General features: G+C 34.8%; 1 protein-coding gene across 8 annotated transcripts in view; it reads left to right on the top strand.

Annotated features, from left to right (window-relative positions):
- Positions 1-20,044, top strand: part of LOC106869820 (extended synaptotagmin-1) — a 182,022-nt gene that overhangs the window by 86,123 nt on the left and 75,855 nt on the right. For all 8 annotated transcript variants that reach the window (XM_089353640.1, XM_089353642.1, XM_089353638.1 and 5 more), the window contains exons 3-8: positions 129-214; positions 11,108-11,348; positions 13,836-13,958; positions 16,665-16,771; positions 17,367-17,453; positions 19,654-19,704. In XM_089353640.1, coding sequence (XP_089209766.1) covers positions 129-214; positions 11,108-11,348; positions 13,836-13,958; positions 16,665-16,771; positions 17,367-17,453; positions 19,654-19,704 — 695 coding nt within the window. The remainder of the gene's footprint in view (positions 1-128; positions 215-11,107; positions 11,349-13,835; positions 13,959-16,664; positions 16,772-17,366; positions 17,454-19,653; positions 19,705-20,044) is intronic.

Here is a 20,044-nt window from a genome sequence, read left to right as displayed (position 1 = left end):
TTTCTATCCTCTAATATAATTGAAACTTAGAGTTATACTCCAACACCAACCTGTTAGGATTCTTTGAGTTGTTCTAAATTACCATCATTATCTGTCATTTCTAAATCCTCTACTATTTATTGTTTCAGGTGGGTGTTTAGTTCAACTTCCATCCAAGATCTGGTAAAAAGAAGATTAGATGATCGAATGATGAATATCAAGCCAGCATTTTTGAGTAAGTTATACTAAATTCGCAAATTGCCCATATTTTCTACATTTTTTAAGGTGGAGGTGGCAGTGAGTTCATAATCAGAATTATATGGTTTGTTACTTGGGTTGACTTTTTGTTGCTTAATTTTGTCACGTTAGCTTTGTTCACTATATTTCCATTTATCTTAATATCCTTTTCACATTTTATTTTCTCTCTTTCTCTGTGTGTGTGCATGTGGCATGATACAATATAATTCAATATTTTTATTTATTTCTCTATCTTGTTAATATATTTACTTTTCTTGCCTTTTATACTTTTATAACTGTCTTTCTCACTTTTATCTCTTTGTGTCATCCCATCATTCGCCCCCCCCCCCATCTCTCTTTTTCTCTCTCTCAGTAAATTCTCTCATGAAGCTCTATTCTTTCAATAACATTATATCACACCCCACCAGTGTATATAATTGAATATGGAGGCTGGCACACATTTTCACAGTAAACTTATAATCATGTGATGCATGATAGGAAAAAATAACTCTGTCTTCCATCTACTATTCTCACCCACCTTTCATATTTTGTGCATGTGTGTGTGTGTTTGTGTGTACTTTACAATGGGACATATGAGTATGCATGAGTATGTATATGTGGATGAGTTTGAATGGAATATGTACATGGACCTGTGTATACATATTTGTATATGTATACACATATAAGATACATACATATATTCATATCCATGCAAATTTGCATAAACATCTCACCATAAAACGATGTGTATGTGTGTATGTGTTTATGTGCACACAACCACATATAGAGATAGATAGATAGATAGATAGATAGATAGATAGATAGATAGATAGATAGATAGACAGACAAATAGACACACACACTCACTTACATATAATTTTATTTCCATATCATTTGGTCTATTTCTTAACTCAATGGTATTTGTTTTGCAGCAGTTGTTATTGGATTGAGAAGTCTTGGATATTTTAACTTATCAAATAGAAGGAAAAACATACTATATAACAAAACAAACTACAAACTAACAACATAACATCAGCATGGCCGCAGCTCTAAGCTGAAACTTAAAAAAAAAAAAAATAATAAATAAATAACAATGAAATATATTGTTAGATTAAATAATACAAAAAAAGTGAGTTACTAAATAAATAAGTAGATATAAAAAAAAATGATGAATAAAATCAATGTAAAATAAAACAAAAAATGAAAGAGAAAGGATATCTCCATTTTTGTATTATAGAAAAAATAAATATCCTGCTAATCAATATTGTCAAAGATATTTCACAGAATTTCTGCCTCTTAGCTTTGCTTTTACTATCTTCTTTGCAACTATCTTCTTTGCAACTATCTTCTTTGCAACTATCTTCTTTGCAACTATCTTCTTTTCATTATCAGTCACCGTTCTCTACATGAAGGAGAATACATGACTTGTTTGAAGATTAACTTCACTTCTTTCCATTAAACAAGAGGTCAATTTTATTGATGGTTTGTTTATTTTTCACTGTAAGACTATACTATGCTTTTGTTTTACAGTACTAAAGTTTTATAACATTAATATATTTGACTGGAGAAGGTGTCCTGAACCATTATCTTTTCAATACTGTTTTATAAAATTAAGTTAACTCCGGTGTGATTTAATCTAGTTTAGTCCCAAGTCAGCCTCGATTGAATAGACTTATGATCTGTCTTTGATGGAGTATTTACGATTGTACTCTCTGTGTACTTCTCTTTTATAAGATGATGAAATGCAATTTAAGGGAGATTTGGCTGCTATTTCTAGCAGATGGAATGACCATATAGAGAATACTTTACTGGCTCATGATGTGAACTTTGATGTGGGTGATAGAAAACGAGATACTTTGAAGCACTTAGTCTAACACTTCTCATCTTCTGCCACCACCTCTTTTCTTGGAGGGATGAAAACTATGCTTTTTACTGATGTAATTTCAACTGCTAATAATAATGATTTCTAACATAAGCATAAAGCCAGTACTTGTTTCATTGATTCTGTTAAGCTGAAAAGTTAAACAAACCTGGTAGACTGAGAGAACCATAGAAAGATCTAACAAAATATGGTAATGTCTGCTACCTTGTAATTATACCAGTCACTGTTCTCTTCATAATATTAATAATCCTTTCTACTATAGGCACAAGGTCCGAAATTTGGGAGAGGGGGATAGTCAATTACATTCACTCCAGTGTATCACTGGTACTTAATTTATCAACCCTGAAAGGATGAAAGGCAAAGTCGATCTCAGTGGAATTTGAACTCAGAATGGAGCAATGGGAAAAATACCACTAAGTCTAGGTAGCTGGCGCTATGAGTTGATCTTGGTGTATACACACTGTTTGTCAACAAGCAAGATATCTTCTCCATGACAAAATACAGTGAGTAGCTTGTTCCCCAGTTCAAATGTGCATCAAACATATTCGGATTGATAATAACATTGTAATTGTAATATTTAGTTATGTCCTGATAGGTTTTGAGTACAACTTATATTGCATCCCTGTATCTTAAGAGGTAACTAAAAGGATTAGTAACAAGAAAAATATCTAACCATAAAAAGCTGCCTCTGAAAAACTGTCCAACCCATGCTATTTTGGAAAAGTTAACATGAAATGCTGTTGCTGCTGCTGCTGAGAATGATGATGGTGATGGCAGTGACGGTAGCAGGCATTTTTTTTCAGTGAGAATGCTACTACAATGTTATAATTCTCCTCTATTACCACATAAGATTGCATTTCCTTGTTTAACAATAAACAAAGAAAATAAAAATGGCACTTGGCCAAAGAAAAAGACTAGATTTGAAATGAAATTGTTCTTCCTCTCCAAAAAAGGGGGAACAAAATAAGCTTTAAATTTTCATCTTGCTCTTCAAGTAATCCACACTCACAAACATACACACAATACAAACATCAAACAACAATCTGATTTTGAAATGCCAAAAACTAGCAGTACAATCCAAACACTTCAAACTGATTCTACATCAAATAATACAAACAATGATTTCAAACTTGGCATCATGCCACAGATTTTTGGAGTAGCATATAGTTGATCCCTTGCTCAAAACCACAGATTTTTGGAGAAGGGATATAATCAGTTTAATTGACCCTATCATATAACTTCTATTCATTTGTATTTTGACAACGATAAACGGATGAGAGCAAAGTTGTTTAGTGGTATTTAAACTAAAGATGAAAAGGGATGACTCTCAAATATAATTTTGTCAGGCATTATATCACTTCAACCACTCTGTTCATCATCATCGTCATCATTACATCTGCTTTCTCTGCTGGCATGGTTTGGATGGTTAGCAAGACCATATCTTGTTCTAGTGTCACAGTTTTGGTGTAGTTTCTACAGCTGGATACCCATTGCTTCTTTTTGGGTGGGGGTATCGCTAGTGAGGTTGCTTTGTAACTTGCAAGAATAAAAGTCCCCTTGACTCACTTGGTCATTATATGCAAGGTGTTGAGAGTTTGATATATGATGAGAGGAGTAGGAAGAGGTTTGTTGTGGAGGAGATTCATGGCTACCCCACATTATGAGTGGGTGGGAATATCTAGAAAGAAGATAAAGATGTTAGTAATGAGGTAATAAAGTATACTCTCAAGGTGCAAGAAGTTGAGTATAAGGGAGAATACTGACTAAGGATTGGGGAGGTAGTTACAGATAAGTTCATAAGAGTACTTCCATAAGCAGAAAACATGACCAATCATCAGACATGATTGATGGGAAAAAGTATAGCCAGAGCTCTTTTGTACTGAAGATGCAAATATTTACTTCTGGTCAGGCCAAAGGCCAAGTACAGGAACAAACTACTTGGCTTCAGTACAACTGGAACAAAAATACCACAATGAAATGGTTTTAATGAAGCCTTCAGCCTGACTGGAGATAAATATTTCATCTTCAGTGCAAAAGAGCTCAGGCCAAACTTTTCCAGTCAGTTGTGTCAGATGACTGTTTGGCCATGCTTTCTGTTTAGGGAAAGTAACTTTGCATCATTATTATTAACAAAAGCACTATTAGTTCAAAATCAGTGATCTGTATACATACTTAAAGTGTAAATATGTATTGAAACCATCACCATTTATGTACTAGTAGGCATCATTCCTTCTCTGTGAGCTATTTATTACTGACACCATCACATTTGTTTGTTATTTCTGCCCCTATATTTCTATATTTAATTTTTAATTTAAATTCTGTCAAAAGTCCTTCTATAAGTTATGCCAATCCTCTTCAGATTTTTCTAGCTTCTAGATTTTTCTATTACTCTTTATCTTCTCCTATATTCACTAAAAAGTTATTCTTCCCATTGCTCTTACTTCATATTACTCTTAATTTCTTTACTATTAAACTTTACTGTTTAATGAACTTTTCTTTGTAAAACTTTGAAGTCACAATCACTATACTTCTATCTAATAAAATTTTACACTATTTTGGGACTGAATCATTTTATTTTTACCGTTATTATTACTCACTGCTTTTAATTCCTTTTAAAAATATGTGTGAGTGCTTGTGTGTTATACTAAAGATATAACTGCATTTGAGTTTAATATTTTTTTATTAATGATTTTCTAATATTTTCTTATTAGTCCTTTATGTTTAATTTGAAATATGAAAATTCATTAGGAAAGAAGTTAAACATATTTTTCAGTATTTTTTTTTTTTCTGAAAGAAAAGCTGTCCCATGTGTGTGTGTGTTTATGAAGGCTCAAATACTGGCAATGAAATATTGCCCATATACAAAACCAATCTAGGCCACTTTCAAAAGTAGGCTATCCAACTGATTAGCAAGAATTGGCTTTTAGCCTTGTTCCACAGGTCCATTCTCCTCACTCTATCTTTTTTAATTGCCTCAGCTTCTCAGAGTTAACTAGCTGTGTACCAACTCTTGACATTTCTCCTCTCGCCAATTCTGTCTTCTTTCTCAAGCCCGACCCCGACCACTGCATCAACCCATTATAAATCCCTTCTTGTCCTTTATTTTTTCCTACAGAGGCATTGTTTTGCAGCCATTCAAGCTGAATAACAATCCCATCAGTCAGATCAGTTTTGGTGGGGCCCGTAACAGTCAGTTTTTAAACACAATCACTTCATCCTAAAATCATATATATATAAAAAAATATGTGACAATTATTCGGTAGCCATGATAAAACTCCAAGTTTTGGATGCTGGGGGCGGAAACCCACGCCGCCATGAAAGTTATCTGGCCATTGAAAATTGCAGATAACTGAAGAGATAGTGGTGTGGGTTTCCACCCTGGCATCCAAAACTCAGTTCTATCATGGCTACCGAATAATTGTCATATATTTTTACAGATAAATTCCGCTATTTACATAATATTGAGGTCTCTTTCTTTCTTTTATTGTCTTTTCTATCAATATATATATATATATATATATATGTGTGTGTGTGTGTGTGTGTGTGTGTGTGTGTGTGTGTGTATATACATGTATGTATGTATATAAAACAAGGAAAGCATGACAGGTGCTTTGATGTTCCATTGCTTGTTGACTTTGTCAGACTCTGAGGAAGCCTATGTTTAGTGAAACTTTGAAGATACTGTCAACCTTTTCCTTATAACAATATATTTTATCCCCTACTTAAAATGTATTGAGGGATCCTTTATTTGATGTTTCACTGATTTTATATATAATCATGCTTAAAAACACAGTCACTGGAGTGCAGCCATGCTAAAGCACCAGCTTGAAGAGTTTAGCCAAACAGATTGGCTCCAGTATTTGTTTTTTTTAAAATCTAGTTGCCTCTTGACAAACTGCTAAGTTACAGTGGTGTAAAGCAAACCAACTCCAGTGGCGGAACAAACACACACACACACACACACACACACACGCAAGCGCGCGCACACACACACACACACGCAAGCGCGCGCGCACACACACACACACACGCAAGTGCGCGCGCACACACACACGCAAGTGCACGCGCGCACACACACACACACACACACACACAGAGGCTTCTTTCAGTTTGTTTACCATATCCACTCACAAGGCTTTATTCATTCCAGTGCTATATTGAAAAAACACTTGCCCAAGGTGTCACAGTGGGACAACATAGAACTATGCAGTTAGGAAGCAAACTTCTTACCACATGGCCACGCCTGTATGTATGTATGTATGTATGTATGTATGTATGTATGGTATGTATTATGTGTCTGTCTGTCTTTCTATCTCTATTTGTCTTTCTGTCTGTCTGTCTCTCTCTCTCTCTCTATATATATATATATATATATCTATATATACAGAAATTCAATGAACCATTATGCAGATATACCTTTTTAAAGGGATAAACCTATTATAATGGGTAATACTAAGTGTACTTTTTCTTTTTCTATTCTTCTGTGATGTAATCTTTGGACTAGCAATGCTTGCGGCTGAAGATAGCTTTAAACCATCTTTTATATCAACAATATAATGATGTAATGACAGATTGTTTATAAAGCTTGAAGCACATGTACCGTGATATCCTTTGTGTTTTGTTTTCAATTTATGTTTGATATATTCTTTCACCTCTTCCACTATCTGGCATATACAGGTGCTTACACTTATCAAGTATTACCTCTAAACTTATATATATATATATATATATATATATATATATATATATATATATATATATATAGTAGAGATAAATATATTCCTTACATTGGCCCTAAATGTAAATCAACATATTTTGTCACAGATGGAATAAAAAGCTAAGTTAAGCAGAGAGCAATTTCAACTCAAAATTTAAAGTGCCATAACTAATTATTGCTAGATATTTTTTCCAGCCACTTGATTTAGTCTTCTGCTGCATTTGACATGCACACTGAAAGGAATATCATACACATCATATACACTCTCTTTCGTACATAGATACATACACATATATTCACATATATTTATGTGTGAATTGTTACAAGTATGACTGTCTATTAATTCATATTTATTGAAACGCAACACTATTATATCTATTTATAGTAATGAAGTTGTTATCAAGCTTTTACAGACTTGAATTTAACCCTACATGCACAATTAAATCTGTATGTTTGCATATATAGTCTCTTTCTAACAATTTACTAAAGGTCTGAGACCAAACATTAATTATAGCTTAACAAGGAGGTGGAATGAAAGGAATATTTGTATAATTTTATATTTGTTTATCATAAACATGCTACTCTGAAAACCAGAAATAACCTGTTTCTCAACCATGAGCTCTGACTTTGTTTGGCGTTTGGATTGCTTTTCAATGTTGCTGCTGCTGTTATTTTGGCTTAGTGGTGGTTAAACAGCAATTAATTTGTGGGAAAGCTATTTCATCCATTTAAGAACACATAAAAACTGTTAAATTCACTTTACATTTATTTCTTGCTGTCAGAATTTTCATTACACGACTGCAACCTAGTCACTAAAGTATTCCAGAGTTATTATCAAGGTGTGATTAAGTCTTGCCCCCATTTGGGGTCTCGATCTTTTTCCCTAATATATAATGATGATTGTGATCTCAGATAATTATTAATAATGATGTAGTCTAAAGGTGATTTGGTAGGTCTGTCCAATAGCAGAAATCTCCTTCACCTGAAATACATGATTGAGTGATCTGTGTGGTTTCAGTGCAACTTTTAATCCAAAGCAGCTCACTCCTGTTGTGCTATAAGACTTCTTTGTTCTTCAGTAGCTACACTCCTATCCATGAGTTTAAACTGTCATTGCTATTCCCAACAAAAATCTAACCTGTTCATGAAAATACTTTGTTGTTTAACTGATAATTTTAGACGAGATACCTGGTATAGTTAGCTGGATGAAAATTATTGGCCTTTTTTAAATTTTTATTATTCCTGAGCCCTTAGACTCATACAGCTGTTTTACTGGTTTCAGTGGTGTATAAATGACTGAAATCATTACATTCCCTCTGAACTGGATGCCGGTCCATTGCAGGGTTCAGGGCCTACAATTTTTGAGGGTAGAGGACAAGTTGAGTGCATAAATTCCAGTACTTGACTGGTACTTTATTTTATTGACCTTTGAAAAGATTTGAACTCAGAATGAAAAGAGTCAGAAGAAATGCCAGTGAGCATTTTGCCTGGCATGCTAATGATTCTGCCAGCTTGCTGTCTATTTGATTACCTTAGATAATTTAACATTACAGTGCAGTGGGGAAAATACATCTAAATGTATTACTAAGAGTGAAACTGCACATAATTGCATGATACAATACAGATGTAGTGCTAGTTGTGAAAGATCATGTTTTTATTATACCCTTATATGATGATATTGTACAAGAAAACTGTTGAGTAAGGAGATAGTTGCATTTTGATATTATGTACTGCATGAATCACAAAGTGGCCTCATAATCCACATATGGCCTTATTAGATACTGGACTTACATTACATATCAGCATCAATGTGTTAGTTAACAGTTAGTACATAAAAGAGTAGTTCTATACTGGAATATAGTCTCACAGTTTAGAGGTGAAATGGTTGAGTGGATAAGATACTGGATGATTTAGACATTGCATCCTTTAAAACCTCCATGCTTCTTGAAATTTGCCAACACTACACCTGATATCTCCAACTCCATATGCATGGACACATGTATATCATGACTCATACACTGTTCACTTTCCTGACTTTTGTACATAATTCTATGTACTGTACATGCACCTTTGATGAGTATACCTGAGCACTATACACAATCATTTCATTATTATCATTATCATTTTTATAGTTCTGAAGTTAACTGTGAGGGTTGGGAGCAATTCACTTTGGACACAGTTTACTCTTATTGTGTTTTGAAGCTTCTTTCTTCTCCAGCATCCACACCCCATCCATGAGTATAAAATGTTGCTACTATCACCAACAAAACTTGACCTATTCATTGCTTCAGTTGATATTGCTATCAAGAATAGATACAAGATCAATCTGAAACTTTTATCCTTCAGACCAGAGTCTACCAATAATTTCTGATCAAAGGTTGCATATATATATATGGCAGGTGATGTACAACACAACCATATCCACTTGTTGGGACAATTTTTTATTACAGATCTATTCAGTCAACACAAAACAAACTGTCAAGTCACACACACACACACATGCACAGATGCATGCATGTGCACACTCACACACATGCATGGATGCCTGCAAGTGCAAACACTCACATGCACAGACACTCACACATGCACACACACACATCATCATCATTGTCATTTGATGTCTGGCTTTCATGCTGGCATGGGTTGGTCACTTCAACAAGACCTAATGAGTTGGAGGACTGAGTCATGCTCAAATGTCTGCTTTGACTGATTTCTACAGCTAGATGCCTTCCTAATGTCAGTCGCTTTACAGACTATACTGGCTGCTATTTTTCATGAACCAAATACTAGCGAGGTCACCATGCAATTTGCAAGTATAAGGCCATTAGAGGTTCCTAGAACAGAATGAAAATAGCAGAGAGATGGCGTGATGATTTTAGTTAGCATGATGGGAGAGGGTTAAGTATGATGAGAGAAACAGATTTGTAGTTGTAAGAGGTTGGTAGTGGAGAGAGGAATAGAGTAGACACTATTGGAAGAAGAAGCATGGAAGGGACAGAAAAAGTAAAGAGATATGTGTTTGGGGATTAATGAGAAAGAAAGATAAAGAATGGTAAGGGTGATAAGGTGGGTTGTGTAGGGGTGGGGGACATGGATATCCCCCGACCCCTACATAAGGGAGAGTATGGATGGAAGGTGTGAAAGAAAGTGAGCATGAATGAGAGAAATAGATGAGGGTTGCAAGGAAACTGAAAGAGATATTGAAGGAAAAAGGTATTGAAGAGCTGGAGAAGCTGTGAGGTGAAGTCAGTGAGAGAAAATGAAGTAGAGGGTTGGGACCAGTGGTGAGTTTAGCAAGAGCAGTGAGGGAAGAAAGGACACAGGGTAACATAGAAGTATAGGCTGAGAGCAGAGTGCAAATGTAGAGAGAGCATTATAGGCAGAAAGGCTGTAGAGAGAGGATGATGAGAGAAAGGAGGTACTGGAGTGTAATAGATGAATGTGGTGAAAGCAGTCAGAACAGAAAGGAGAGTATCCCAGAGGTATAAGGGTAGGTAAAGAGATAAAGACCAGAGTAAGTGTTGAGTGGCAGTAGAGGTAACCCAGGAGTGAGATTATTGTTTGATAGTATTGCAGAGCAAACCTAACATGTTGAATAGAGAGGGTGTTCCAATGCAGCCTTTTATATATGGGCCACAGAAGGGCTAGGGAATCAGAGTGAAGTGGGTGATGTAGTCTGCAGGGATAATGGATAACTGAGAGATGGAGGGGAAGATAAGGGGTTGTGAGTGATGAAGAGAGAGGAATTATAAAGAAAATGACTAACAGATATGTGATGGTGGGTAAGAATGCAAAGGGGACAATGAGGTAGCTTAGCAGATGAACAAAACATATGTCACTATCCATCAGTCAAAGTATGTGGATGGATGGGTTATGGGTCTTCTGTGACAGTGTATATTGCCAATCAGTACAGTCCATTGTCATCTCCTTAGTAAGATGCAACATCTTCAAGTCAGTTTTCACCATTTCATCTCAAATCTTCCTCCTTTACATGTTTAACTAATTTGGAGCACTTGGCACTTATGCAGCAGTCAACTTCTCTTTCCCTCTCTTTCTCTCTCTCTCTCTCTCTCTCTGTATGTGTATATATATATATATATATATATATATACATATATATATATATATATATATATATATATATATACATATGTATATATTTGTATATGTATATACATATGTATTTATGTATTTATATACACTTATGTCTACATTATGTGTATGTGTGTGTTTGTGAGTCTATGAATAAATATATTCAATATGTATTCATTCATTTTTATCAAATTTTCTAGAACAACTTGAACTTCTGACGTTCAGCCTTGGAATAAACACACCAACTGTTCGGCACATTCGAGTGTTTGAATATGCTGAAGGAGTACCAAGAGGTTCAAAGACCCTAGCTTGGCTGGACATCACCAAACCACCACCTGGTCTAGAGAACAAATCATCTTTCAAGGTGGTGGTCGAAGTTGATGTAGATATGATCAGTGAAGACTTCCGGATGATCTTTAAAGTTGGACTTGGCGCGAGAAAGTCAGTAAAAATACTTGTCTCTCTTTATTATTTATCTAACTCTCTACTTCTACTCTACTCTTTCTAATTTGCATGTTTCCATTTGCTATCTAACTTTCTTCTCTCTCTCTCTCTCTCTCTCTCCCTTTTCTCTCTAATTCTGTCACTCCAACCTTCCTCCTTCTTTCCATGTCCTCTTCTTCTTTTTCTCATCCTATATGTGTGTCTGTGCATGTGTGTGTAACCCGTCATTTTATCAGCCTACTAGAAATAACAACCAAATCTCCCAGTCATACCATGTCTCTTAGGAAACATGTAGGGTACATTGGATAATGTAGTCTTAGATATACTGTTTGAATAAAACAAGAGGATCAAAGTCAAAAGACCCTTGGTCATGGGTCTACTCTATCATTGCTGACCTGGAGCTAAATAATACAAACTTCACAAAAATGAGCCATTGAAGAGACCTCTGTGAATTTGCTCAACCCTCTAAAAACATTGGCCAAATCTCTCTTAAATTACACCCTATCATTCAAAGTATACATTGAATAGTGTAGTCTTTTAAACACTGTCAGGAAAAAGAAAAAGCAGATAATTATGAGTAAAATACCTTTTAACATGTCTGCTTTATCAGAGATGAGTTGCAGGCGAAACAACAACAACATTTACAGCCACCAGAAGCTAATACTGTTACATTGTTCTCATTTCACTATCACATTCCAGTTTGTGGTTATTCATTGAAAGACTCAGTTTAATTTACCATTGAGACCTCATCAGAATATTGGGCTGAAAAAAATGAGATGACATAAGATCAAGACATAAGATGAAGCTGCCATTTTGCAGCTTTGTTTAGTTCATACCATCATGTAAAAATGACCATTAAAATAAGAATGATGATGACGACAATGAGGACCTCTTAAACTATGACACAAAGTCTTAGGTTACATAAGTTTGTGAGCCCAACTTGATTTGTCAGAGTTCGTTCTTCAGTGCTTATTACTCTCAACCATGTCACTCACCTTATACTAGGATACAAAGTGGCATCATGGATAAGTGTTGGGATAATATTTAATGGCAGTGATAATTCACAAGGTCAACCTCACCCTAACAATATACAAGAATATGTAAAGTGTAAAAGAAAAGATTTTTAAATTCATATGCCTCTGAAAAAAGACTTTTCTAATGTTTTGGACTGAGCTTGTCATTGAAGTTAAGAATAAAGTGTTTTGTGTCCTTTGTCTATTTGAGACTGTAAAAAAAAATGCAACAAACTATTGCAATAATATGAAAAGCAGAAAAGAACTATTATTTCATTAACCACAAGTTGGGTTGCAATTTTTCTTTGAGATATTTTGTTAATTTAAAATTGATATAAACTGAACTTTAGTTATGGACAGATCTGAGGCTATAATCCAAAAGCAAACCAAAATTTGATGATAGGAGCCAAAAGATGTGCAGAAAATTCATTTTATTGACTCATATTTCAGTTTTTGCTGAAATTTAGTTTAATTCAAGTTTCAGACGGATTATTTTCCCTTTTATAAATTTTTTGATAAAAATTAATAAATTTGTATCCATAAAAATTAAAGAATTTGTATTTTGAAAAATTAATAAATTTGTGTCCTAAAAAATTAATAAACCCATATCCCTAAATTGAATTAATGAATTTGTGTCTCTGAAGAATAAAAGTCTGTGTTAGTCACATATATGTATATCAAATTTTAGAAATAGAGAAATAAAAATTTACCTACTGACTTTTAAGATTTATTACCATATAACTTGTTTATTTATTGACTTAAAATATTTTAAAGTAGAGTGAGGTACAGTGGCCATGATGTTGAAGTATTTGGCCACTGAAAACAGGATCACAAGTTCAGATTTCACTACAACTATTGTGTTGTGTCTTTGAGTAAGGCATTTAACTTTATATGCTCCAGTAGATTCAGGAGAACAAAGAAAATAGACACTGCTAAAAAGAAATCCCACCACTCATGCAAGCCTGGAAAAAGGTTGTCATTTATGAGAGAGAGACAGACAAACAGACAGAGCACAGACATGGCTGTGTTGTTAAGATACTCATTTTGCAACCATGTGGTTTTGGGTTCAGTTGCACTGTGCAGCATCTTGGGCAAGTGTCATCTTTATCCTTGAACCAACCAATGCCTTGTGACTAAATTTGGTAGCTGGAAACTGTGTGGAAGCCCATTGTGTGTGTGTGTGTGTATTTGTCCCTACCACCACCACCACCACCACCACCACTTTACAACAGGTGTTGGTTTGCTTATATCCTTGTAATTTAGCAGTTCAGCAAAAGAAAGTGATAGAATAAGTACTGGGATTGAATTGTTTCAACTAAATGCTTGAAGACAAGGCCCCAGCATGGCTGCATTCCAATGACTGAAACAAGTAAACGATAAAAGATATATATTTATATACTCTTGACTGTTCTCAAATCACATATCCTTCTAATAATATTGTTTGATAATTTGTTTTCTTGTTTCTTTTCAGCATTGGTTTCAATGTAGCTATAGAAGAGCTGACAATTCGAGGAACTCTACAGATCAACCTAGATATGTCTATGGACACACCATTTCCCCATTTCTCTAAAGCCACAGTATATTTTACTGAGACGTAAGTGGTGTCATATTTCTAAACATACTAAAACAGTTTGATTGCATGAATGATTGTTACTGTTGTTGTTTAGTCCCAGATCATCCTAGATTTCAACAGATCTATGGTCAAAAGCATTCCAACTATGACCACCCTGTAAGTTTTTGTTTCATATCTAGGCCTCTATTACTCAATGTGTCCTATTTGTATGATGCCAGAACAGTGTTACATTCACTATCATTAGGTATGAATTTGATTCTCAGACTGGGTAGTACATTGTGCCCTTCAGCAAGGCACCTCCTTTCACATTGCCCTAGTCAAACTCAACTGAAAATAATTGCCTGTGGCAGCAGGTTAACCTTGTGATGGAGTAGCATCTCATTTAGAGAAACAATCCAAGTAAACTGCATCTTCTTGAGCCAATAAGCTCAAAGCAAACTTTCAGACTTAGATATTTGAAGAGTATTTTAACTGCTATGTGTAGTTAGTCAGACAACCATTTAAATTTACTTGTAGGCTCATAGAGGGTGTTTTGATATCACAAATGTTCTCTTGTCAGCTCATAAAGCTTCTCATTGTTATTATCATATAGTGGCTCTCTTATTGTCTCCTAGAGACTGCATCCTTGGGTCAGCATTAGTTGTTTTGGCCAGAGATACAATAGGAAAACTAAGAATAATGAGTGTTCAACTACACAAATTCAGCAATTAATGACAAAACAAAATATTCACTACTATCCATGCTAGCAAAAATAACACTTGTTTAAATTCAAAATTTTTAGGTTTAATTTCAGCATATCATTTTCTTTATGATTTACAACACTTTTGACATACTTCAGTATTTTGGGGATGTTTTTTTTCCAAGGTCTCTATTTTTTCTTTTCTTTTTTATGAGAGAAAAAGGCCCATTCCATGGAAAAAGTTCAAATGCAATAATTTTTATTTTTGAATTTTTTTTTTTTGAATTATATTATCGATTATAATGCTATTGCTTGTTACTTTACATTCTATCTTCCACGATCAATAAAATAAGCACCAGCCAAATTATTCAGTTAACACCCTTTTCCGAATCTTGATGGCCTTTTGAATATGCTAGAAATCATTATGGTTTGTGTGTGTGTGTGTGTGTGTTTGTGTATACATATATATATATATAGATATGTATGTATGTATGTATGTATGTATGTATATATATATATATATATATATATACATATATATATATATATATGTATATGTGTGTGTGTGTGCAGTATGTACATATATGTATCAATGCAGCATGTAAGTATATGTGTGTGTATGTATGCATACAATTTCACTCTACTACATAATTGAATGCCTAACAGAAAGATAGACCAGAAGGGAAACAATTTTTCTAGCTAAAAACATACCCCATCAATGCAAGTATAGAAAAGTAAATGTGAAACAGCATATGTATATATATATATGCATGCGTGCATGCACACACACACATTCATTTGTTTTATGTCCATGCATGGGTTAGTAAATGTTATTTGAAGCATTGCTTTACAGCTGGATGCCCTTCCTGATTCTAATCCATACCTGCTTTTCAAATTTGTGGTGACTTGGTCCATATTGCATTGAAAGTACAAAATTCCCAGATCATTTCTTGGCAACAGAAACTGAAAACACCACCACACTTTCATATAAGTGATTGTAAATGTAAATGCACAAATAATGAGTGTGTATGTGTATACAGATGTCTGTACCTTATATATGTATGCACAATGGTTTTCTTTACACAAATACACTCACTCACAAAGTGTTGGTTGGCTCAGGGCTATAGTAAATGATACTTGTCCAAGGTGCTGGAAAGTGAGATTGAACCTAAAACTATGTGGTTGAGAAGTGAACTTCTAAACCACACAGCCATGCCTGCACCTACACACATACATACATACACATGTGTGTGTGTGTGTGTGTGTGTGTGTGTGTTTGTGTGTGCACATACACACACTTCTAATATGTATAAATTCTAATATATGTATATATATATTATATTATATTATATTATATACACAAAGAATAATCATTATTAAATTTCTAAAAGTGGTGAGCTGATAGAATTGTTATCACGCTGGGCAAAATGCTTAGCAGTGTTTCAACCATCTTTACGTTCTGAGTTCAAATTCTGCTGGGGTCGACTTTGCCTTTCGTCTTTTCAGGGTCAATAAAATAAATACCAGTTAAGCGCTGGGAGGAGGAAGCAGAGGTCAATGTAATTGACTTACCCTCTCCCCCAAATTTGCTGGCTTTGTGTCAAAATTTGAAACCATTATTAAACATTCGGTATAATGTCAAGCTTTTGATTGGAAATGACCCATGCAATATTTTCTATTAAAATTATTCAGCAGACACACAGGGGAAAGCAAGGTAGAGATGATGGTTATTGTTGATGTTGATATTTAATTCTATATGAACCTTGATTGGGCAGATCTATGCTCAAAGGCATTTCCATCTGTTACCAACCTGTATTTTTGTATATCTAGGACCTAATTGTCCAATATGTCTTCTCTTTTTTTAAGCTGGCCAGGTGTAATTTGAGGGAGATTTGGCTGCTATTTCTAATGGGGCAAGTGACTACACAGAAGTTCTCTCATTAGTTCATGAATGGTGGTAGTTGTTGAATATTAAAATTAAGGAAGGAAATAAATTAGTTTTTCTTCAGTGTATGACTAATTTAGAAGTGTAACCTTTTCTGTTTCAGCCCTGATGTTTGGTTCAATATCAGTGTGATGGGTGGGCTTCAAGTTATGGAGATGCCACTGTTGAAAACCTGGATTCATACCCATGTCAAAGAAGGAATCACCAAAGGTTAGTATTGACTATTATACACCCATTATAGTTTCTTAAAATACTTCATTAGCTGTGCCACCATTTTGAGTTGGAGCTGAAATTCGGTCAAAGCTGACTATATTCTTCACTATACTGGTGTTTATGAGTTAAATTACAAATAAAACTTACAAATGGATCTATTTCATTCTCTTTCTCTACACACTTCATTTTAATTATTCTTATCCCCTTCTTTTTCACTCTATCATTTTGTTATAGTGCTTTCCACATAATCTTTTCTCATACCCTCTGCAAGCTCTCTTTTCTCCTACTTTTTGTCACTATTTATTTATGTCACATATAAGCCTAACATTCAGCAACGCTAAATGTTAGGCTCATATGTATCAGCATATATTAGATACCATTTTTTAAAATTATATGTCCTAGCAATACAAATAAAAGCGATATCAGGAAAAGATGTCCTGTGGTAAAATATAAAAATGAAGAAACAGAAAAGAAAAATAGAAACATAATGACATTCAAGAAATTCTTCATTGAATGTTTTATCCTAGATATTTTTCTTCAATATTTTGTTTCCTACTCACCCTTTAACACGAACCTTTCATTCCTTTTCCAGCTCTGGTTGATCCAGCAAAGCTGGATGTTAGTCTTGCCTCTGTTGGACCAGTCCAGTATCAACGCTCTATGGTGAAACGACAGTGTGGTGAGTTTCTGGTATTCTATTTCTCTAGTAATTTTCCATTGTACCTGATTTCATTCTATACTTGTTAAACAACAAGGTCAGTGGGATGCTGAATAATTTTAATAGAAAATATTGCATGGGTCATTTCCAATCAAAAGCTTGACATTATACCGAATGTTTAATAATGGTTTCAAATTTTGACACAAAGCCAGCAAATTTGGGGGAGAGGGTAAGTCAATTACATTGACCTCTGCTTCCTCCTCCCACCGCTTAACTGGTATTTATTTTATTGACCCTGAAAAGACGAAAGGCAAAGTCGACCCCAGCAGAATTTGAACTCAGAACGTAAAGATGGTTGAAACACTGCTAAGCATTTTGCCCAGCGTGATAACAATTCTTCATCTCACCTGTGTTGATAAAATAAAATTCTATTAAAGTACTGAAGTCAATGGTGTCCCTCTTGGCTAAAATTGCTGACCTTGTGCCTAAATTAGTATGCACGATGAAATGCTTTGCGGTATTTCACCTGTCACTACATGCTGAGGTCAACTTTGCCTTTCTTCCTTTTGGGGTTGATAAATTAAGTACCAGTGAAATACTGGGATCAATGTAATCAACTAGTCCCCTCCCCCAAAATTGCTGCCCTTCTGGCAGAATCTGAAACCATTATTATTATTATTATTATTATTATTATTATTATTATTATTATTATGTGGGTGATTGATTGGTAGAATTGTTAGCACAAAGGCGGCGAGTTGGCAGAAGCGTTAGCCCGCTGGACGAAATGCTTAGTGGTATTTTGTCTGCCGCTACATTCTGAGTTCAAATTCCGCCGAGGTCGACTTTGCCTTTCATCCTTTCAGGGTCGATAAATTAAGTACCAGTTACACACTGGGGTTGATGTAATCAACTTAATCCCTTTGTCTGTCCTTGTTTGTCCCCTCTGTGTTTAGCCCCTTGTGGGCAATAAAGAAATAAGAATTGTTAGCACATTGAACAAAATACCTTGCAGTATTTGTCTGGCTCTTTATATCTTGAGTTCACATCCCACTGAAATTAAAGTTAACTTTCATCCTTTTCGGTTCAATAAATTAAAGTTCAAGTCAAGGATTGGGGTTGGTATAATCAACTGTTGCTTCCCCCAGAATTTCTGGTTTTGTGCCTATTTAAGAAATTATTATTATTATACCAGGTAAAATGTTTAGTGGAATTTCATCCATCTTTACTTTCAAATGTTTCTGATGTCAATTTGCCTTTCATTCTTTCGTAGTTGAAAAGGTAGATACTACTTGAGCACCGAGGTCAATGTAATCAACTTACTCTCTCTCCCACGATTGCTGGCTTTGTACCAAAATTTGAAACCATTATTATTGTTGTTATGTTGAGATCAATAGATTGGAAGAATCATTAGTATGTCAAGGAAAAATGCCATGTCTTGCAGAATTTATTCTGCTCCTTAAAAATCCTATTGAAGGAAACTCTACATTTCATTCTTCTGGGGTCAATAAATTAAACTACCAGTAATATACTGAGGTCAGTTTAATCAACTAACCTCTTCCCCACAAACTTCTGGTTTGGTACCTATTTTGGTTTCAAATTTTAGCACAAGGCCAGCAATTTGGGGGTGGGGGTAAGTCAATTAAATTAACCTTAATGCTCAGTAGGTACGTATTTTATCAAAAAGACAAAAGGCAAAATTCACCTCAGCAGAATTTGAACTTAGAATATGAAGCTGGATGAAATGCTGCTAAGCATTTCGCCCGGCATGCTAATGATTCTACCACTATAATGCTAGACATAGATGCTTCACATACTCTAGTTTAATATCTCGCATTTGTGAGTTGAATACCCTTCTGGAATTGACATTTTCATCCTTCTAGGAATCAATAAAATAACTACTAACGATATATGTGAAAGAGAAGTCAGTTTTAATAAATAGTATTAATTCTCTCCTTAAAATTTCCATTGTGCTTATTCTCAAGATCAACTATCAGTGATTGTTCCCTCCTGGACTTGCTTCAGGGCCCTAGGATACACATTCCTTATGGTCCCACCCCAGAACAAGTTGCAGGCTTATTGCTGGTTATACTAGCATTGGGTGGAGACTGCATCATATTTTTTTAAACAGACCCCTCTACATTGATTATTTTAAATAAATGAACCGATCGTGAACTCTTTCTCATTGAAATCCTATTCGGTATTATTTTCATTTCATATCCAGCACAAGGTGTCCTAACCGTACACATAAAAGGTTACCCCAAACCCAACATAGGTAAGAGATTTCAACTGTTTTAACCTGAGTTCTCTTAATTTATATATTTTCATCTTTATTACTTGGTTACTATCATGATTATATGTATGACTGTGTAAGTGTGTGAATCCTTGTAGTTTGTGTGTTGGTGTAATTACAGGTGCAAGTCATCATCTTTGTCATCATTTAACGTCCTGTTTTCCATGCTGGCATGGGTTGGATAGTTTGACTGATAACTAGTAAGTGTGGGGGGGGGGGGGTAGGCTGTACCAGGTTCCAATCTGATTTGGCAAGGTTTCTACAGCCGGATGCCATTCCTAACACCAACTACTCCAAGAGTGTAATGGGTGCTTTTTACATG

This window comes from Octopus bimaculoides, chromosome 6 (assembly GCF_046866305.1).
Source record: "Octopus bimaculoides isolate indiv1 chromosome 6, ASM4686630v1, whole genome shotgun sequence".
Lineage (NCBI taxonomy): Eukaryota > Metazoa > Mollusca > Cephalopoda > Octopoda > Octopodidae > Octopus > Octopus bimaculoides.
Note: the sequence above shows the minus strand (reverse complement) of the source record. Positions and strands in the feature narration are given on the sequence as shown.